Source organism: Ambystoma mexicanum, chromosome 1p (genome assembly GCF_040938575.1).
Source record: "Ambystoma mexicanum isolate Mex_15411 chromosome 1p, UKY_AmexF1_1, whole genome shotgun sequence".
NCBI classification, from domain to species: domain Eukaryota; kingdom Metazoa; phylum Chordata; class Amphibia; order Caudata; family Ambystomatidae; genus Ambystoma; species Ambystoma mexicanum.
Window position 1 is genome coordinate 697,106,680 of NC_090921.1, and position 22,866 is coordinate 697,129,545.

Here is a 22,866-nt window from a genome sequence, read left to right on the forward strand (position 1 = left end):
GGCTTTGTGGCTAACGTCAGTCCAGATTGTTGGATATGCTGTTTGACGGCCACAACCTTTTTGGAGCTAAGGCTGACAACGCCCTTCATAAGGTTCAGTTGACCAAGGCATAACAACTTTTCGCACAGACGTGGTCTTGGGGCAGGGATTTTTGTCCCTTTCCCCAGAGGGACCGTCGCCAGTTTTACCCAGGAAGAGGACAAGGCAGGCGTTTCCCCGAGAGGCAGAGGAAGGGGTGCTCAGCAAGGGGGCGTTGCAGTCTGTCCCTACCACACCCAAGGGTGCCAAACCTCAGTGACAGACTTTGCCATTCTGCACCAGTGGGGGGGTGGGCTTTCTCTTTTCAGCCCAGAATGGTTAAAGACCACGTTTGACGCTTGGTCCTTAAAGGTAATTTGGCAGGAATATTGTCTTAAATTCGTTCACCGACCACAGCGCTCAGGCCACCCCTTGTCTCTGGACCCTGTCCTCATGGAGGAGGCCAGTCAGTTTCTGCTGAAAAACTCAATTGAGCTGGCACCATGCTCGGAACTCGACCTATTTTCTGGTGCCGAAGGAGGACAGGGGCTTCCACCCCATTCTGGATCTGTGGCTACTGAGCTTGATCCTACGCAAGATTCAACAGGCACTTTGATCTGCAGGACTGGTTGCTTTCCCTGGACCTTCAGGATGCCTACTTCCATGTGCTGATTCATTGAAGGCACATGAAGTACCTGAGGTTCATAGTGGGTCAACATCATTACCAATTCAGGGTCTCTTCGGCTCTCAGGGTTTTCACCAAGCTGCTAGCAGTTTTTGCAGCATTCGTGTCTTTCCCCACCTGGATGACTGGCTTGTCCAAGCTCGCTCCCCTGATTGTGTCTGAGCACCTACTCTGCACATGCACGCTATTGCACAGCGTGGGCTTTTCTCTGAACTTGAACAGTTTCAGGATTCACCGTCCCAGTCCCTGCAATTTATCTGTGTGGTCTTTGACACTTGCCTGGACTGGACCTTCCCGCCCCAGGATCAAGTGGCAAAACTCTTTTGGATGGTCAATATCCTCCAATCCCAGTGACCAGTCCTTGCCTCGGCTTTCCTGTGCCTCCTTGCCCTCATGACCACCTGCAATCTCATGGTGCAGGAGGCGAGGCTGCGCATGAAATCTCTTCAGTGGCTTTTCTGTTGCAAATGGTTGCATTTTCAGGACCACATGTTCGACCCCTTGCGGGTATCGGATCAGGTGGCTCAGGATCTTGTGTGGTGAGCAATGTGAGACAACTTGCTGAAGGGCACGTTGTTTTTTTGCCAACTTTGACTCGGGTGACAGTGGTCATGGATGCATGTCTGACTGGGGTGTTCACCTCTTAGAACGAACAGCGAGTGGTTTGTGGTCCTGCATAGAGGGCGACCAGGCTTGCCCGGGTCGCTTCCCTCCCCTCTGTGAAACACAAGACTGTTCTGATCCTGATAGACCACACAGTGTCCATGCACTCCCTCAACAAATGAGGTGGTCTGGGGGTCTGTGAAGAGAAGCAATGTGACTGTTGTTTTGGGCTATGGAGAACAGGGTCTGTCCATACGAGTGAATGTCACAGTGGATGCCTTGAGCTGACGGACTTCGGCCCGGCCTCCCACGATTAGGTGCTCAGTCAGGAAGTTTTAGAGGACGACATCTCCTGTTGGGGAACTCCTTAAGTGGAACTCTTTCACTTCCAATGCCAACATGAAGTGTGAGTTGTTATGCTGCTGCACATTTCCTTGTCTGGTAGCTATGGGGAATAAGCCGACAGTCGACTGGACTTTCAATCTCCTTTATGTATTCCCACCGATCCAGTCATTCTTCTGGTTATCAGGAGATTGCGCCTGTTCAGAACCACAATGATCCTTATCGCCCCAGACTGGGCCCGGAGAATGTGGTATCCAGAGTTATTGGACATGTCCATCTGCCCTCCCTGGCACCTTCTGAGAGTCGGCTTGATCTCCCTTGCCATCTCCCAGGTCATCCACCTGAACCTCAGCAGCATGAATCTTTGTTTTGCTACTGAGAGTCTGAGATGCAAGGAGTGGAACTTGTCGGACGACAACTTCGATGTGCGCCTTTCATTTCGAGGCCCACAGCGAAATCCATTTATGCCTGCGGATGGTGTACATTTTTGATCTGGTGCTGGAAGAGGGACCTGGGTCCATCTTGTCCTCTAGCCCCTGTGTTGGATTTTCTGCTTTTATTTGGCCCAGACACTCCTGCAGAAGTTCACAAGGTCCCCAGAACAGGGCTCCTTCTTCAGTCCCTACTATTATGCAGTTTATGTGGGGTTTGTGTGACCAGTTTCCTCCCTGCGAGTTTGTGGTTCCGGTGGTGGATTTCATTTTAGTTTAAACGTTTTTTTTATGAGCGCTCCGTTTGAGCCCCTTCATGTTCTATTAAGTGACTCATCCGTTAGATTTTCCTGGTTGCCATCACTTCCGTAAGACTGGTGAGTGAGCTCCAGGCATTCTGTTTTACCTCCCCATTTATTGTTTTTCCAAAGAGAAGGTGCCGTTGAGAGTGAGACCCTCCTTTCTGCCAAAGGTGAGTTCGGATTTCCATCTCCCTCAGAAGATCCATCTTCCTGTGTTTTTTCCTTTGCCTCACCCTTCCAGTGCAGAGGAACGATTCCATCGGCTGGACCTGGTTCGGGCCCTGAAGTTCTACGCCCCTCATACTAGAGTGGCTAGGAAGGATGACGAGCTTTACGTTGGTTACACTGGTGCTCGTGTTGGAAGGGCTGTTGCCCAACAGACCTAGTCAATGTGGACCATTCTCTGCATCTCATAATGCTACAATCTGGCTGCAAAGGATGTTCCTGGCCTAGCCCAATTTTGCCGACCTATAGTTTCACAAACATCTGTTTTTATGACTTGTTTTGCTGCACAAATACAGATGGTATTTGGGGTATATATGGAGTGCGGGTTGTAAGAGATGGTACGGGAAGACAACCCCTGTTTTTTGCAGTAAAAAAAAAGCTGAAAAATCGACACAAATGTTTAGGTGAAAAAAGGTCTGCAATAATTCATTGAACTGAGTGCCTGAGGGAAAACCATGTACTGGAGGGTCTCGGAGCTCATTATACCAGAAGGAGCGGCTGCCGCCTCTGTCCTGCTGGTCCAAGACATTTGCCACGTTGCAACATGGGCATCTTTGCACACGTTTGCTAAGCATGTTTACTTCGATTCCTTTGCAGGCCAGGATGCCTGATTTGGTAGGCCAATCCTCCATAGTTTTCTTGTTTAGGTGGTGGTCTTGCTTCCGATCTCCCTTCTGCAGGTTATGTACTGCTTTGGGAGTCTAACATAGATGAGGAATCAGTTGGTGTCCACTGGAAGAGCAAATGACTTGCCTCTCGGTAATGTTCTTTCTGATGGACTTTCCTCCCACTGATTCCTCATCGCCCTCCCTATCTGCCACTCTTGTTGGAATCTAGTACACAATCGGTTCTACAGCCCCTCGTGTTCAGATTGCTATGGGAAAAGGGTGCAACTGAAGTCTTTGAGCATGGTGTCAGTATATAGGCCCCAGATCCTATCCAGCGTGGGGTGCGTAGAATCGTCAGGCGGAGCCGTGCTGCGACCCCTGGCAGCGGAAGAGTTTCGGAGGACAACTGTGCCAGGACAGGGGATGAGGAATCTGTGGGAGGAATGTCTATCTGAAAGAACATTACAGAGAGTTAAGTAATTTGTTCAGCTGGTGTAGGCCTCCTCAGTCGTAGGGAGGAAGGCCCCTTGCGAAGGTCTTCGCAGTTGATGTGAAGGGTAGAGGTTTACAACGCAGTGGTCTTGGCTGAGCCAATGTTGGTTCCTTTAGCAGTCCTCTAGCATTCCTGGCTTCTTCGGATCTCTTCAGCTCCAGCTGTTGACTTGGTACCTTGCTTGTTTACATGTTATTGGGCATTTGTATAGCGCCTTTTACCATTAGTATGATTACAAAGCGCTGTGGGTTGAACGCCCTCGGGGACCGTAGTCTAGGTCAGTGGAGAGAGTAGTGGAGTAAAGTGCTTGGGTGCACTTTATGTGCAGCTAGGCCACATTAATGGAGTATAGCTGCATTCTATCGCTTGTTGGTGCAGAGGGAAGAGTTAGCATATTGTGTTAGTGTGGATTTGAGGCAGACCTTGTTCTGAGGAGTTTCCTGTGCCTGTACAGGAGATGGTATTCCCCCTCCTCCCACCCCACCTTGGCCCTTTGGGATCAGCAATTGGGCTAGGGCTTCCCTTCATCTTGTTGGGTTTGTGATTGCTTATTAGTGTTGTCTGTTGGATGATGACAGCCAGCTCTGGCCCGATCATGTTTCAATATAGTTGCGGTAGAGGCCCTTGGTCAGGACCTTCAGCTAGATACATTCCCAGATAGGTAGGATTAGCGAATATATAAGTGCTAGTAGGCCCTGGGTATGAAGCTATGCTTAAAGATTTTCAGTTGGGTAAGATCTGCAAGGATGGGCATCTCCTGTGTTAGCTTGGTGCATATCTGGATGGAGTAATGATCAAGCTCAGCTATCGCATCAGTACATAAGTGCTGTAAGTGCTTGGGTTACATGTCTAGCCCAGTCGGTCAGATAAATGGAGGCCAATACCACTTGGCCTCCTAGCGCAGTGTATACCTGGTGGAGGAAGGCAATGAATTGGCTCCGTCATGGCGTAGGAACAGAAGTGCTGTTTCGATTCCATTGATAGCGTAGTGCATATCTGGAGGGGGTGATGATCAAGGCCAGTAATGGTGTAGGTAGACAAGTGCTGTTAGTGCTTGGGTTACGAGTCTAGCACAGTCGATCCAGATAATTGGAGAAGGATACCTCTTGGCCTCAGAGCCTAGTGTATGCCTGATAGAGGGAGGCAATGATTCAACTCGGTTGTGGGGTAGGTACATAAGTGCTACTATGATTTGGGTTTCACGTCTGTCTCCAGATAGCCGGAGGTGTAGATATCTCCTGGCCTGAGAGCCTATCGACACGGATCGGAGCATCGGAGGCGGCGGCGGCAGCTATAGGTGGCCGTGCGGCTTGATGCCGACGTAGATGGGACGTTTGATGGGTCCCTTTCTCCAAGCTCCCCACTCGCTCTGGCGTGTTGCCGTATTGATTCCAGCGGCCTCGGCGGCTTTGCGGTTCCAGCGGTCCCGTAGTGCAGTGGACTGAAGAAGCCGACACACTGTTACTCGGCGGCGAGGGTCAGTGGAAGACTCTTTGCCACCCTGGGCAGCCTTGGCAGCCTTGCCAGCCCTCGCGGTAAGCGCCTAGGATTCAGACATCATTCCTGGATAGTTCCGCACCACGCTAGAGGTGTAGCGTCTGGCTAGTGCTCACATTGCTTTTTGCATTGTTTAATCTGCCGTTGCTGCATATCTTGCTGATTTCTTGCTGATTTCGCTTGCCCAGCCCCGGCTGTGTAATTTCGGGTCATCATGTCCGCTAATAAGAAGAGCAATATTGATGGCATGCTGAATAGACCGCAAGAACAGTCTGAAGGGGTCTCTCAGGGCTTTGTGGCCTCTTCCCCTTCGACCAACAGAAACCGTGTTTTGAAGGTCTTGGCATTCAGTACTCGTAGGAGACTAAGATTGCGTGATAGATCTTCTGCCACTATAATGCCTGACAATAAAAATCTTGCTTACTCAAAAAAAACGCCCAGCCAGGAACCATGTAGTTCAAACGTTAAAACTGGCCCCCTAGAACTTGTCACCAGAATGCCTACAAAAACCTAGCACTGTTGAGACCATGGTGCCAGTTTTGACCCCAGTCAAAATCCCATGCTTGGGAAAATTTAGAAATCACACTGGTAACAACCTAGGCCACACTCCCCAAAGTCGGGCCAGGCCTATTTTAGCTCAGTTTGAGCACATCGACCCCTCGCAATGGTCTGCTCTTATGGCCAGTATAGCCAAAGAGCTACTTCTATGTAAGGACCCTTTTGACCTTGGTCTTCTGGCTGACGCCCTGAATGACTGGGTGGCGGACATGCGACCGCCTAAAGTGAATACTGCAGCACAAACAGTTGAGCTGTTTAGTCTTCCAGCCCCCCTCAGATATTAAAGGTTAACAATGCCTGTCAAGTCCTTATTCGTAAGGAGATTAGAGATCAAGTCATTCAAACTGATGTTTGTAGCGAGAGGCCACATAATTCCATCAAGCTTATTTTAGACAGGAGGAAGAAAATGACCCCCAATTTGCCCCCCAAGAGCCTAATACAGGATATAGCGCTCTGCTCATTGCCCCCCATACACAGGATACAATGCTTCTCCGAGTGCCCTCTGACCAGAAATCTGATCAAGAAACGGCCAATCCTCCCTCAACAATGAAAGCTAATTGCAAGTCTCTACCCATATGGAACATTCGCCTAAAAAAAGTCAGTCACAAATGCCAATAATAAAGGACATAAATATGCACGATTTCATCATGGACCAAAGAAATGTCATTATAACCAACATTCGCAAAATAGAAGGAAAAGAGACTAAAGAGGTTTGCGCAATAAGGTTATTGCCTGGTTGCGGCAGAGAACTGGACCTGGTGTGGTTAGACTCTACGATTTAAAAATCCTGCGCAGAATGGACCAGAGTGACTGGTGCGCTCAACCTAACAGTGATTGTGTCTTAGTGGGTTGTGGGGACAGTACCCTACCTGCATTTCTCAGCTGTTGTAAATATTTACCCAGAGGGCCTTCGAGTTGTAATCTAATCCTCTGATGAACGTTTAGGGTACACTTTTCTGTTTTTTCCTTACCCACCACTTAAGTTACGGACCTTTTATACCCTTTTGAGTTTGTTGAAATTTTCTGAATTAATTTTGAATCTCTCATACTGAATGTATTATTTCTGTTCTTACCTTTCTAGTTTGTAATTATGTTGTTCGTTCTGTAAGCGCCCGTAAGCCTTTGGGTACCTTGGTGCGCTATATCAAGTAAATAAACATAAACAATGTATTGAAGGGGTTACCAAGCCATTTCGTGGATGTGGTGGTCAGGGCGGTCCCTTGAGTTTTAGGGAAAGAGCCAGGTTTTGAGTGCCTTCCGGAAAGCCATATAACCTCGGATGTGTCTGATGTGTGGAGGCAGAGAGTTCGACAAAGTAGGTGCCAGTGGTCAAGTAGGTGGACCATCTGATCCTGGCATAATTGGAGGTGGGGACCACTATGAGGAGGGCTGTGCTGGCTTTAGGGATTTTTTCTTGTAGGTATTTGGAGCCTGCTTTGTGCACCGCTCGATGAGTAATGCACAAGATTTTGAAGGTGGTTCTACGTCCAATTGGAGTCAGTGTAGGGTGCGGAGAGAGGGTGAGCTGTGGTCCCTTTGTTCCAATGTGAGTAGCAGTTTGGCAGCCGGGTTTTGGACTCTTTAGAGTTTGTTTAGTTGGTAGGCCGGTGGACCCAGGTAGAGGGAGTTCGTATAATCCGGTCTGAACATGCCGATGGACATAATTGCAGTCAGCCTATTGGGGTAGGTGAGGTAAGGAAGATGCGTTTCAGAAGCCTTGGGTGGAAATGACAGGGTTCAGATGCATTGTTGTTGTGGGGAAACAGTTGGGCCTGAGTCCATTTTGCAGCCGAGGTTTTTGACAGTGGTGGTGGTCAATTGAGGGGTTAGGGGGCAGGACCGAGTGAGGGTGGCCAGGGAGTTGGTTGGGGAATAGAGTAGTTTTGCTGCATATAATCTACGTTTTCCCTGGGTTTAGAAGGAGATGGTTAGCTGTCATCCAGCGGTCCATGCCGGTGAGAGATGCTGCTAGGTCAGGGCGAGGGTCCGAAGTCGATTTCAAGAATTCTCAAGATGATTTGTGAGTCATCTGCATAGTTATAGCATGTGAGGTTGTATGAGCGGATGTTCCTAGGCAGGGGTCGGGGAGGTCAAGTAACGCTGGAAGAGAAGGGGTGAGAGAAGGGGTGAGAGGCAGGCGCCTTGAGGCACTCCAGTGTTCACTTGCCGTGCAGTGGAAAGGGGGAGGAGAGTGTTTTGCTGTCCGTTAGTGAACGGAACCCTGATTGTGCAGGGTCTAGAAGATTTGATTCCATTAAACCACTGAGCTGTGAGTACGCAGTGTGGTCATTGAGCTTTGCCAAGAATCAAGTGTTATGGGCCTGTAGTTAATTGGTAGGAGAGGGTGGAGGGATGCTTTTTTGAGAAGGTTTTATTTACATGTGTGGTTTTGAAAGGTTCTGGGAAGTTGCCAGTGGTGAAGAAGTCAGTAAGAAGGAGCTTCGCCAATTCACCTGTACAAGTGGAGGTGAAGATGTCTTTGTGGAGTGGGGCGGGTCAAGGGTTTAGGGGGGACCTGGAGGGTTGGCTGACGGATAACAGTTTCATGAAGAACTGACTCAAGATGGGGTTGAAGGAGCAGACTGAAGGTTTCTCGGGTGGGGGGGGGTTGATTCTTTTAGAGCAGGGTGGGCGGACAGTTTGGATATGTTTGGCGCTGAGGGTAGCCATCATGTCTACGGCTGTTTTGTGGACATGTTCAGATGGCGAGTTGCAGAGCGTTTGTGAGGAGGCAGACGGGGCTGCGTTGCAGGGTTCAGGAATTTTGTGAAGATCCTGTGAAGTGCTCTGCTGCCGCTACGACAGTTCAGGATTATTATATAGAGTCATAGGGTTGTTGGGCACTACAAACCAGATATTGAAGTCTCCCAGTAGGGCGAGTGCGGTTGGTTAACTAAAGTGGCCGCTAGTGAGTTGCGTAGGCTGTTGGCGAAGTGTCTGTCGTATCCAGGTGTATTGTAAACTAGTAGGAAGCTGTTTGAGAAAGTAGGCAGGAGCGAGCGTTTGACTAGAAGATTGTCAGTTAGCTGTGATGGTTTGTTTCAGTGGAGGTAATAGAGATGTGTGGTTTGTGGAGGATTGCTAATCGCCTCCTCTAGAAAATCTGTGTGATCAGTGAGTAGTCGCGTGGGAATTTCCGAGAACCAGGTTTCCTTGATGAAGAGAAGATCGGTATTCTCTGAGGAAAATACAAGGTTATCGTATTATCGGTAATTGTACACTCCTGTGGTTTTCAACAGGTCAAATGGTAATGCGTTTACTCTGCAAACACATATAGAAAAGTCACTTGAAGGGAGGAAAATAAGTGGTTGGTGCAACATGAACTTAGTTCAAGGTTCTAGAGATCGTGTCTTCCCCTGTCAGTCTTTAACGTCCAAAAACGCAACCCTAGCTAAAGGCAGTTCGGAGAGGGCTTGAAGTCAAACATATAATGAAGAGCTCCTGCGGATTTCTTCCAGTGTCTAAAGTTATTGAAGCAGCAAGTTTGCAACTAAAAGGGAGACCTAAAGTCTGACTGAAGAAGGGGACACAAGCAGCAGCTTGGGTAAGAGGTAAGAGGGGGTTGCCCTGGACACCTCTATGTGCACTCAACGCTCTGGAGCGACTTCTTGGAATCAGGTAAGCAATACCTTTTTCCCCACAGTACCTTTTGGTTTAAAGCAAGGGTTTGCGTTAGCTCCTCCACGATGTTGCAGCACTGTTCCAAACCTCCGGATTCCTTGGTCTGGTGATGAAAGGCAGGACTATGGACAGTGTCTCTCAGCAGCAGCCTCGAGGGAGGACCTGTAGCACGACTTTCAGCAACCTCTTGGTTCACTCTGCGGTTTTGGTGCCTTTTCAGCAGCACCAACAAAGGACTCGGATCGCCCGGTCAATCTTTACTTCCTGCAGTCTTACACTCTGGTGAGGAGGTCTGTGCGAGTTGGATCAGATCTCTGGAGTGTCCTTACGGGCTCAGCACAGATTTTGACGATTTAGCCTTTGCACGACGAACTTGAAATGGGCAGCAGGTCTCCTGGTATTGGGGGTTCTGCAGCTCTGGAAGCTCCTAGGACCCTTGGAGATGGCTCGTTTCAAACTTCGTTTTGGGACTGGTTCCCACCAGCCAAAGGGAAGGTGTTGCCCTCTTCAAAGCTCCTCTGTTGCACAGCAAACGGGTTTAGGACAGCAGTGGTCGCTTCACGGTCTTGCAAAGGGTCTGCCAGCGTCTCTGGTCTTCATCGGTTACTTCTGTTTCCAGTGGTCAACTTGCTTTACACTCCAGAAGCCTCACCTTTTATACAGTTCCAGCATACACTCCTCTGCCATCTCTCTCAGCATTTTACAGAAAAGGGGTGTTTGGCTGGCCAATCAGGACAGCTAGAGATCCCCTGTTGGATCTGGACCCATTCAGGCGCTCTGGCATACAAAGGACAGGGGAGTGGAAGACTCCTCCACCAATTCCTGCCTGCCCAGACACTCTGGAGCCTAGCCTACTGGTTCCCGCCAAAGGCAAAAAACACACACCGACCTCCCCCTCCCAAAATGGTATAAGGGCAAACCAAGAACAACCACGCCAGTAATGGCGAAAAAAGAAGGGAGGGCCCCAAGTTGGTACTTGGGTGCCCCTATTGTGCACTACCAAGGCTATGGACTTAGCCTGCGGTACAATAAATACACAATAGTTGGTAAAACACAACTATTGCGTCACAAGCCATAACTAGGTGATTGAGATAGTCTATGTGACAAAAAAGTCACAGGAGCAGAGAGAAGGGGGAATACGAAGTATCCCTTTTAGCACTTTACTGAAGGTGGTGTGTGCCAATCTCAGACTATAGAGTTTTGGGAGAGACACTAAGTATCTCTATCTTTAGGTACTGTAGTTACTTAAGGATATAGAAAAGGCTAGGGGTCCCCAGCAACACTGTTAATAAGGAGCTGTGTGCTGCAGTAGTAAAACATAAATGCCTTTAAGAGCTATTAAACAGACCGACTCCGTAGTACAGGTAGATTACAAAGAATAGAGTTCCAAAAGACAGAGCCCATAAGAATGAATGCATGGATTAAAAGAAAAAGATCCAGAAGTCCAACCATATGTGCTGGGGGTCTCGCTAGGAGAGGGGGATGAAGCACAATAATGATAAATCTACCTAACACGAAGTCCCACCCATCTTCCTGTCTGTTGTGGATCAAAGGGTTTCTCTGGTTAATTGAGCTCTGTTTTTCCAGATTTAAGACGGGTCTCCCTTGAAGGTGTGGCGAAAAGAGACTCTTGATCGCCGCCAAACCACATTCTCATACCTTTTGAATTGAGTCCCCCTGTTGGGATGACTACTGTAAACCGTTGTCACGGACATGCCATTTCACTGCCCTTGACACTAAGAGGCAGGAGCTGACTTCAGGATGACACGGATGCATATCAAAAAGGTGTTGGGGTTTCCTGCCCTTTGTCACCTCTGCGTCCAGGCCTCTCGCAGGCCTGCTTCAATTCACTCTCTTCAGTATGCGCTGCCACCTGCAGGACTGACAATGGGCAATGAAGCCTTTGATAGTTAATTAGGCTGGCGATGCCCAGAGGAAGGTTTTGCCCTCCTCCTCCTCTTGAAATGCCTTCCTTTTCTCCTGTCTGTCACATTCCACCTAAATGGGACCCGAGGGGGGGTGGGGGTGGTGGTGGAGGCACCTGTAGGCGGTGTCCACCCAGAGTACACAAACCTGTGTTTGTACAGTGAGCATAGGAAAAGGTTTGTGGATTAGCCCCACACATTTGAGGTTGATCTCCCATCATTAAATTTCTTTAAAAAATATCAAAAAAGCCCAGTCTAGTGCACACCCACCGTGCGGATGGTCTAATTCCTCACAGGGACACAACAGTAAATGCTGACACACCAAGGTTTGGGATAAATGGGTAGAAGGATAAAGCATCTAAAATGGGGGCACAACAGTAAATGCAGTAACACCTGCATTTGGAAAGAGTGCCTAAGATGGGGACCCAAGAGTTAATTAAATGGTACTCAACGATTGAAATACAGCAGTGATGGGACTATTACTTACAAGCCATCAAATCTTGGTAGGCTATTTTACGAAGATATGGGGGGGGGCAGGGAGTAGGGCTTTCCGGAATACAGTAATTGTGGTATTCCCACCCCAGACCGCTCTTACCTAGTCAGTTGTTGCAGGTTGACGGCGGCCTGCTTCCCAGGTGAACAGTGACAGGAGGCTGCCCTGGTAGGGTTTGTGATGTGGAGGTTATCGGCCATTCAGGGGAGGTCTAGGAAGCGGGGGCCACACAGGAAGCATGCAAGAGGGTTGGGGCAGGCATGAAGGGATTGCGTAGCAAAAACTAAATTAAATACAAAATGCACAATGACCTGAAACGGGCAGAGGGACACTGGATGATGGGGGCATGAACCTTACCTCATGCCAGGGACCAAAAGTGGCTGAGGCAAGGCAGCGAATGCAGGGTCTCCAGAAAATGGGCCCGGGGTGACCCATGTATCTTTGGGGGAACCTCATTCCTGGCACTCAGACTGCCAAGGCATCCATAGCCACATGACTTGTTTTGGGGATAAACCAGTAAACATTATTTTTTATCTTAGTTCCCCCACAGTGGTTATATTAAATTGATAAATAACCCAGTCCCCTCCCCTCTGTATTCAGGATTCTGAGTCAAATGGATTAGAGTGGCTGAGATCTCTTACCCTATACTTCTCACAAAAAAACCTGACTGTACAGTACATTTGGTGGGTCTGGAGCAGCTTAGGTGTGTTAAAGTGTGTGTCCTATCCTTGTTGGTTTCCTTTTTGCTTTCACCGTTATGGCAATTTTTGTACATTCAGTATTGGTTTGCTTTTTTGGCTGCAGTAGTCGTAAAAATTAAAATGTTCCAGCTACCACCTTTAGATCACACCCATCTACCTTTTTGAAGGCGTAAGCTGGGCCACACTTGAACATGTCATCCTTCTGCCAGTGGCGTAACACAGAATGTGTGTGGCCCCCTGCGAGCAATGCTGAGGGTCCCTCTCCCCCAACTCGGCAACACATCACGTGTCGAGCCACACTTTGGTCCGGCCTAGATTACCACGCTTGCACAACATGCATGAACGTGCTGCTGCAGGGGCACGCCACACACTGCACTAGGGGAAAGACAGAAGTATGTGTTTTAATGCATTATACAGCACAGTTTATGGGGAAAATGTGCTAAAAGGCCAGACCGTTTGCAATTGTGTTGTAGGTTAACACCAATCCAAAAATCCGATGCATGCAAGTCACTAATAGTGCACAGGAACATTAAAGCTTTAATATAATGCCTTGCTATTAAAAATGCCATGCCACAATGAAAACTTGTCCAAATGGCTGCACAATGTAGACCAGTCTAGGCACGTAATATAGATCAGTAAAGCATGCCAGGCCAGATTTAAACATACCTAAACTGGTTGCAACAAACTGCCAGTCGAAGCAATAACACTTACTGTTATTTTATCACAGATGCCCAGAAAAATATACTATGCCGCAGTAAGAAACAGGTAGACTGGCAGCACCCAACTGCCAGTCTAGCCAGGTAATTACACTTAGCAGGACTGCTTTATCAGAGATGCCCAGTTAAAAAAAAATAAAAAGTCAAGCCAAACTACAAAAATGACTTGACTGGCTGCACCAAAATGCCTCTCTAGCCACAAATACCACAGATCATGCTTGCTTGTCCTGGACATGGATGACCATTTATCGCACAACCCTCAAATCAGCTTCTCAGCCCAGAATTACTTGCACGTCCCTTTTCCTTGTCCCAATGTTTGTTAGCACCTCTCCCAACATTTGAAGGGTTAGCACCCCTAACGAAATGTAGGTTTCGTTGCACCCCTGAACAAAAGAGCACGCACACACGTGTGCACCCATTCACCATAGACTCTCACAGGCAGCCCCCTATACATGTAATTGTGCACCCTTGCCCCATACACTCACACAGGCAGCCACCTATACATTTACGTTTGCATAAAGAGGTCTGGGAAACCCTCTACTGGTACGAACACGGCCCATTGACCTGTTCTTGGGTGGATGACCCCTGGGAGGGTCTCAACCATGCTTTAGCTCACTGCTTTTCACAGAGGAGAAATGTCCATACACAGATCAGTCTCTGTCCCACCCGTAGGTAGTCCAGCACCAAAATGGTAGGCAATTATCCTCTGAAGAAGAATACCAACAGCAACCCAAGACACGTGTTTCAGCCTAGCCGGGCCTCATCAGTGAGGTGGAGCTGTGCCTCTCGAAGCACAGTGAGCAAGGGATCCATGTCTGGATTCCCCTGGTAACGGCCTCTGGTTATCCTAGGCATGACTATTGCAATAGCCTCCTCATTAATCTACCTTTGTCCACTCCAGCTAATCCAGAATAGGGCATGCCCAGGGACTGCATCTCTCCTGCTGTACAAGGTCTTCACTGGCTCCCGATTGCAGCACAGATTAAATTCAAATCCCTCAGCATCACCTACAAGGCTTGCTGGGGCCGGGGACCACTCTATCTGCAACTCTTTCTGACCAAATACCCCCCTGCGTTGCTCTGTTACCAATTCCTTGCATGTGAAGAGGTTTGCTAAACAGAACAGGTGGTCGATCGCTTTCCTCGGCGGAGGAAACTGCCTCCCCCTTCCTCTTTTTCTTTAGCAGGACCTCCTTAAATTCCAGAAAAGCCTCAAGACCTTCCTCTTTACCTCTTCCTTCACTCCCATGCTAATCGCACAGTAGCTTGACTGGTGTGCAGGGCACTTGTGCATCCTCAGGGCCCTGATCTCCCACATCTTATCATCCCAGCTGCTGTCTATCCTCTTCCCTTGCTTCAGCCCACCCTCCATCACTGAAGGTTGCACTTACCTTTCTTCATAGCACTTCACCTGCTGCTCTCCATGAGCACCACAGCACCTATCCCATACCCCTCTCCCCTCTGCACTTGCACGGTCTGAACACTCACAAGGCCTAGTAGGTTTGTCTTCCCCTCCCCATTGTCTCTTCTTATTTGTTGTATCTAATTATTTAACATTGTTGTAATTACATTGTCTATCATCCCATGTCCCCTCCCTGTTGCCCTGTGGACGCTTTGAAACAGTATTTGCTTCCTGCATAAGCGCCTAACAAGTGAACAATAAATAAATAAAAAGAAATGGTTTCTGTTTTGTAGCCACTCTGACTTCAAATTCTGTATGGTGGCTCCCTTCTAGGACATGTGGTGGTGAGTCAGCACCATGCTGCTGGGGCCCCCTTTAGTCCAGTGCATGCTGCATCAATACCTTGTAGTGCACAGAATTGACGTGGATTCTATTAAATAAAGTACATAGGCAGTTTATGGTCCCTGAAGGACTTCTATCCGAAATGCATTGGGCCTTATTCTGCCTGTCTCCACAATAAATTGTTCCTTTGAATATTCCATGAACTACAGAATTTTATTTGGAGTATCTTTTTGTACAACACATGTCCAGTCCTCTAACCATACAAAGTTCCGAATTAGCACATTTTCTGTGCTTTTTGCATACAGGGTCCTTCCAATCTCCTTGGTTATTTACACATTTTATTATGAATCGGTCTGGATAAATCCTGCCAGAACGAACACATACTCCTGATCTCTCAACCACCACACCTACCGCTATGAAGCAGCTATTACATGAATGCCACACCAGCTGCACACACATCCGGTGCTCACAAGCACCTTTGACTCTCTCTACTCTTTCTACTGACTTGAACTTCGGTTCCCGAGGGCGTTCAACCTACCAGCGCCTTCAGACCATAGCAATGGTACATAAGGCGCTATATAAATGCAAAGTAACATAACATACCCATGATGGGTAAAGTAGGTTTTATAACTGACCTTTCATTCCTTTAATATGTATTCAGTTGTTACTGTTCTTCAAATTATTGTAAGACTTTGCTGATGCCTTTCCAGTCTTGCTAGTTGAACAAACAAAGCGGTCGCCTGGGTCTAGCGACCCGTTCGGTGCACCCACTCCTCTTTCCCATCTGAGAAACGGGTGAGTGTGCCCCCCATCCGCGACCCCTTTTCCTTGTTTTTTGATGTTTGATTGCTGCCCCAGGCCCCGCGTTGCCCCGTACTTCCTGGCCTCCTTCCTGGTTATCCCTCGCCCGCCCGCCTCCCAGCCCGCCCCACCACCCCATCCTGGTCCCGCTCCCTCCCGCCTCCCGACCTGCCCTTCATCACTGGTCCTCCCAGGGCAGCCCCCTGCCCGGCAGCCCCCAGCGGCTAAGGGCCCCAAGGCCGGCTCCAACAGAGGCTGCTCCAGGAAGTGTCAGCAGGTGTCTGCAGGGGAAGCCAAGGAAGCCACCAGACACCGACAAAACCGTAAGTGTTGGCTTGGGTGAGGGGTAGAGCAATTACTCTACTCCAGAAAGCTCCAGCCACTCTAACCTACCTTTCAATGGCCTGCAGCCTAATGTTAACCAGTGATTGTTAGCATATGCCACACTTAGATGGAATCTCTAATAGCCTCTCTGTGAAAGTTGAATTTAGAAGTGTACCCAATTGCATTTAGAAGTTGCGCTGATTTGCATTTAGAACTGTACCCAATTGCATTTAGAAGTTGCGCCCAATAGCCTCTCTGAGAAAGTTGATTTTAGAAGTGTACCCAATTGCATTTAGAAGTTGCGCCCAATAGCCTCTCTGAGAAAGTTGAATTTAGAAGTGTACCCGATAGGATTTAGAAGTTGTGACCAATAGCCTCTCTGAGAAAAGCCGAATTTAGAAGTGCACCCAGGTGCATTTAGAAGTGCACCCAGGTGCATTTAGAAGTGCACCCAGGTGCATTTAGAAGTGCACCCAAGTGCATTTAGAAGTTGCGCCCAATAGCCTCTCTGAGAAATCTGAATTTAGAAGTGTACCCAATTGCATTTAGAAGTTGTGACCAATTGCCTCTTTGAGAAAGTTGAATTTTGAAGTGTACCCAATTGCATTTAGAAGTGTACCCAATTGCATTTAGAAGTGTACCCAATTGCATTTAGAAGTGTACCCAATTGCATCTAGAAGTTGTGCCGAATTGCATTTAGAACTGTACCCAATTGCATTTAGAAGTTTCGCCCAATAGCCTCTCTGAGAAAGCTGAATTTAGAAGTGTACCCAATTGCATTTAGAAGTTGTGACCAATAGCCTCTTTGAGAAAGTTGAATTTAGAAGTGTACCCAATTGCATTTAGAAGTGTACCCAATTGCATTTAGAAGTGTACCCAATTGCATTTAGAAGTTACGCCCAATCGCCTTTGAGAAAGCTGAATTTAGAAGTGTACCCAATTGCATTTAGAAGTTGCGCCCAATCGCCTCTTTGAGAAAAGTTGAATTTAGAAGTGTACCCAATTGCATTTAGAAGTTACGCCCAATCGCCTTTGAGAAAGCTGAATTTAGAAGTGTACCCGATTTTGAAATGTACAAAAATGCATAGAACGGACCTGTCCGCACGGAATTGCGTGACGTACATAATATGCTTTGGAATGCAGGGAATACTTCATACCACACCCCACGCTTACTCTCTCGCTTACACCACCACTCAACTAGAACAGAGATACTATGACACCATTCGGTATAACTGTTCTCATATCAACATCTCCTGCTCACTCCCCATCATTGTAAACATTGCTGGTTTCGCACACCCCAGCCAGGCGTTCTCCTCAGGTCTAACGCAGCCACACTCGATCTGGATAAAGCCGGCCAGAGCGAACACAAACTCCTGATCTCTCAACCACCACACCTGCTAAGAAGCAGCTACCACTTGAATTCCGCACCAGCTGCACACATACCTGGTGCGCACACGCACTTTTTGGGCTCTCTCTACTGACCCGAACTTCGGTTCCCAAGGGCGTTCAACCTACCAGCGCCTTCAGACCATAGCAATGGTATATAAGGCGCTATATAAATGCAAAATAACATAACATAACATGTTTAAGTATCCCTTACATTTTGACAGATTTTTGCCTTTCCCTCTATCAAACGTTTCTGAAGTTTTAACAATAGCTGTTTCTTTCGTTCCATTCTAATGTTTCCCTCTGTGCTTCCAGCCTCTCCCGGAAAGCATCATTGCCTGTCGCACCCGTTCCAAGAGGACCCTAAAGGATGTTCCAATTGGACAGCTTGAGGCTGAGCTTTGTGCTCCTGATGCCACACCTGATATGTATGACCCCAACACTGCTGATGATGAAAACTGGAAACTCTGGCTGCAGGGTTTGATGAAGGACGACATTGGCAATGAGGGTAATTTTTCTTTTTTTCTTCAAGTTTGTACCCCATCCCCCCACCCCACTCTGTCCTAGTTAAAAGGGGATGCATGTGATCACTGCAAATTCTTTTGGGGAAAACATTTAGCCGCAATTGTATGCAAGCGGGAGACAACTTAATTCATGAATTCCTTCAAAACATGCAAATAGCTGTGTGAAGTACACAATTAAATATCATCTGGTGAGTGCAAAATGTAACCAAAAAAGTGCCTTAGCGATCTTTGCCTGTTGCTACAGTACCACTGGGCTAGAAACTGCACTTAGAAAAATTAAGTGAAACTTTAAAACAAACCATTTGCAATCAGCCTTTGACTCGGAGGGCTTTCCCTTTCACTCAGCAATCTTGATTTGTGCCTGTTTAAGATTCCAACATTGAACCTGCCCTCTAAAGTGGCTATGGCAGGATGTAGAGTAGTGATCCCCCACGTGTAGCGCGCAAGCACCATGAAATGTAGCTTGCCAGTTGCTCTGGATCACTATGTGGAAGTCAAAAAGGGTGAGGTGCTACAATGATGAGACAACACATGCACTGTAGACTGGGCCAGGACATTGTGGGGAAGCTAGCCAATCAGTCTGCCTAACAGATTGACAATACATATTATGTGTTGTGGAGGCGGCCTCACAGTGGGCTGCAAAGTGGGTGCTGGAAGGCTCTGATAGAGCAATAGCGTTCTGTCAGTGCTTAAATCTATAACGATGCATGGTCACATTGTTTTCCCCTGCTGTGGAAACATGGTTGCAAGCTACTGATGTGAATCCCGAGGCCATAGATTAAGCAAGTCCCATGAGAACAAGCAGTTGAAATCAGAAGCAATAATCCTCTTCTGGGCTGTGGCTGTGTGCAGTTTGCATTCACATAGTGAGGTGGTGATTGAGGATAAACTGTGTATAAGAAGTCGGCCAGCGTGTCGAGTCCCGGGAAGACTAATGCTACTACTGTTATAATCCACAGTAAAACCAACTTTCAATGAACCCACATTTACTGACCTGGATGCCAGCACTCCTCAATTGCTGTACCAACTGGAGCTTCTGTCCACAAAGAGCATATGTGCTGGCTGTAGTTAATCTGTGCAGCTACCACTCTAACTAATCCACACTTCTCTATTCTGATGGGGTATAGTAGGGGTGTTGGTAGAAGCTTGACCAGTCCATAATGGGCAAGTAACTGGAATTCCCAAATATCCTAACTTCAATACAGTCAAAGCTTTTTTTTATTGCAAATGAAACATTTGCATTTGTATTCACCATTCACATTTCTTGTTAGAAATGTTTCATTCTCATTAAGGGGCAAGATGAGTGACCTACGTGCCCATGTTCATGTCCTGAGGAGTACCGGCCATCTCCTGTACATTTGCACAGCTGGCAAGTGAATAATTGACCGATTTGGCTCCCGGTCCGGCAGATCTTTAAGGCTACTGGGTTCTTTGGGAAGTTGGTGCTAGGGCCGTCCCTTTCTAACTACTTCTATTGGTTTACTCCCTCCCTGCCCAGGCATCTAAAACAAGGATGTTACTTGCTACCGCTCAATGACACCTATCCATCTTATTTCTTCCTTTAACTAGGAGGGATTTGTGTAAGGGTGTCGAAGAATGAAGCTGCCACAAAGGTGACATGCTTGTGGTTAAATACTTCTATTAACATAAAATAAACCATCACCACTCCCTATCTGTAAGAGGTGTTTTCCTGTCTCAAACTAAATTTCAAGGGACTGTCAGAATGTCTGTCCAAATGAAAATTCACTGTCCTGTGTCAGAACCTACTTCTAACCCTTATATTATAACTAAAACTAATATTGTCCTACAGAAAGTTTGTTCTCCAGGAGAATGACTCCCTTCTCCTGGTGTGTGGGTAGCGTTCCCTCATTGTTATCTTGCAAAGACAATGCCAGAGGGAATGGCTCCCTTCCACTGGCCTTTAGCTATCTTACCCCAGGAGAATGACTCACTTCTACTTGTGTATGTATGTTCCCAAAATGCCAGGGGGAATCATTCCCTTCCCCTGACTGATAACGCCAGCACTTTGTACAGTCACTTTCTTATACCAGGAGAAAGGCTCCCTTCTCCTGGTATCGATTGGCACTCCAATGCAAGGGTGAATGACTCACTTGCCCTCATGTTTGAGAGCAGTTTTCTTGAGTTTTTGCAAAGCACTTTTTCCCAGAATCAGCAAACTTGCTTATCTCGAGGTCCCGGACCCTTCTTTGTTGGTCAGTGGGCTTACCTCTGCCACTGGCACGAGGAAGATGTCACAGGTGCACTCTTCTCTCTTGATGGGGTCCCAGATCCTTCTCTGGTGGTCAGTGATCTTGTCCCCACCACTGGCACAAGGAAGATTCCCTTGGACGCACTCTTTGTTTCAGGCCCCAGACCCTTGAAGCACTTGCCCTGGCCTGAAGCGGAGACCTCTTCACTCCACCCACGTCCATACCGGTCCGCCCGTGCTTCCTGTTACCTTCTGAGACTTGCTTGCACGGCACCGTTCTCTCCAGGTACTGGGATCGGTCTCCTTCCCACTTCCAGCAGCCAACTGCTTCTGTGGTGTCTCCCCTTGTTGAGGCTTTCTGCAGTCTGTGCACCGTTCGGGGGACTACACGTTCCACCACCTCCTGGTGGCTGTGCCATTGCCTTGCCTATTTGCAGCTGACCTCTCTCCTGCCAACGCAAGACCTGTCACCGACTTAATGATTTCTGCCGGTGTCCTCTGCAGAACCCTTCCCTCGGGTCCACCACGTACTTCAAAACTCTGGCTTCTCCGACCAGGGAGGAAGGTGAAGACCTTGAGTCCTTCTTTGCTCTCCTTATGGGGCTAACTCTGCCCCAGTGTAATGTCCCACGCTGTTGTCAATGACTCATTGGTATTCCACATGCCTCCTGTGAACCACCTCAGTACCAGGAAAGTCAGCAATCCTTAGCTTTCTATGTTCTTTTTCGTCTTATCTTAGTTGTATTCCTGGCTCCAGAGAAATACATTGGTTTACTATCAATATAGTGGTTGGCAATTGAGGGGTGGAGGGGGGGGCTTAGGCCTGTGAGGGAGTGATGTGTTCTACCCAAGATGATCTTCCTTCTCCCCATAGGGGAGTCCCTCTCGATTGAGGTCCTCCTGCATTATACTAACCCTAGGGTGACTATTGGGTAGTGGCTGCACCTCACTAGCTTCATGGGAAAGGGCTCCCCCCTGAGGAGAATTGACGATACCAGAGAGAAGGCCATCCCCCTGACTGAGCTGAGCCCCCAGTCTGTTCTACATGATGTCCAGTAGCCACACCATCGCTGAGCCCGCTGTAGGAGCAGCCCACGCTGCCCCCGAGATGCAGAGAGGAAGAGGTAAGCTCCAGGCATAATATCAGCTGCCTCAGAGCCCTCGTTATCCTCACAGCACATCTTCGCCTCATCGCTTTTATTGAAGAGCACCTGTCTGCTATACTCTACAAAGGCTGCTCACCTTACTTACCTGCAGCCTCCAAGCACATTTTGCCCATGTGTTTGCATTCCACTCGAGATTCGTTTGTCAGGCAATTTAAAGATGGCCGCCACGCTTTGGTCCCCCCGCCCCTGACCTTGTCCTGAATGCCTGCCTGGCCTGCACCCTGCCTCCAGATTGGTGCTGACTGGCAACACATCGTGCCTCCAATCACCGGCAGGCGAGAGCCGGCCAATGAGGTAAGGCCCAGAGAGAAGGCCATCCCCTGACTGAGCTGACCGAGCGCAGCCAGGCGACGTCCTTATGCCCAAAAACGTCTGCAATTCATCTTGCCTCTAGTGCCCCACCGGCTAACTTAACCAGCAGTGCTTGACCACCTGCAATGGAAGGTAATCCACGCTACCTGCACCACCTTTAATGTACTTTATTGACTCTGAGATACAGCGCTCTCCTTAGTCTATAGTGCTCGCCCCCAGTTTGCTACCAACGTGCTCACCTGCAGCACCCCTAACACCTGCCATACTGCCTATGCTTTACCTGCTATGCTCCCTTATTGCGCCTGCCTCAGACTAATGTGCGCGATTCTTGAGTTAGTCTGCCTACCTCCTGCATTATCCAAACCTGCTGCGCACATACTCTGATCTGCTCCACATGTATGCTACATCGCTCTTCTGCCTGATAATGCTCGAGGTGCAATGCCTGTTTGACGTGCCACACTTTTGAATGGTGCCTTGTGTACTCTGCACTGCTCCTTACTTGATGTAAGTGTAGTGTACTTGCATAACCTAACCTGCTGTGCCTCACTACTGATTGGTGCCCCACGTATGTTGCATTGCTCTTTGCCCGATATGCCCACATTTGCTGCAAGCCTGGTATCTGCTCTGCCTTTTGTCCCTCTGCTACGAATGTGCCCACTCATTCACCCAGTACTGCCTAGACTGCCGTATTGCTACAACTGTACCCTGTGACCTTTTTGAGATCCTTTTGGTCGCCTACCATGACACCCTGTGACCTATCCGAGACCCTTTTGGTCGCCTACCATGGCACCCTGTGACCTATCCGAGACCCTTTTGGTCGCCTACCATGGCACCCTGTGACCTATCCGAGACCCTTTTGGTAGCCTACCATTGCACCCTGTGACCTATCTGAGACCCCTTGGTAGCTTGCCACTGCATCCTGTTACCTATGTAAGACCCTTGGGTTGCCTGCCTTGCACGTTGCTAACTACTCTGAGTCATGCATTTTAGTTCATATTGTGATTCTTAAATATCATGATCCATATCACTAGAACCCCTGGCTATAACAAGCCACCCGCAATCTATATTGCGACGCCCTAGCCAGACATCCTAGCGAAGTAAGTGAAGTAACTTGAACCATTTAACTACTCTAACTACCATGTGTAGAAACCTGACCTCCCTGACCCTCCTAACTACAATCATG

The 22,866-nt window shown here is 48.2% G+C and overlaps 1 protein-coding gene across 5 annotated transcripts in view; it reads left to right on the forward strand.

The window, feature by feature from the left end:
• The window catches only part of GON4L (gon-4 like), a 2,357,623-nt gene that overhangs the window by 623,891 nt on the left and 1,710,866 nt on the right, over positions 1 to 22,866 (forward strand). For all 5 annotated transcript variants that reach the window (XM_069649947.1, XM_069649953.1, XM_069649967.1 and 2 more), the window contains one exon: positions 17,788 to 17,980. In XM_069649947.1, the coding sequence (XP_069506048.1) occupies positions 17,788 to 17,980 (193 nt within the window). The remainder of the gene's footprint in view (positions 1 to 17,787; positions 17,981 to 22,866) is intronic.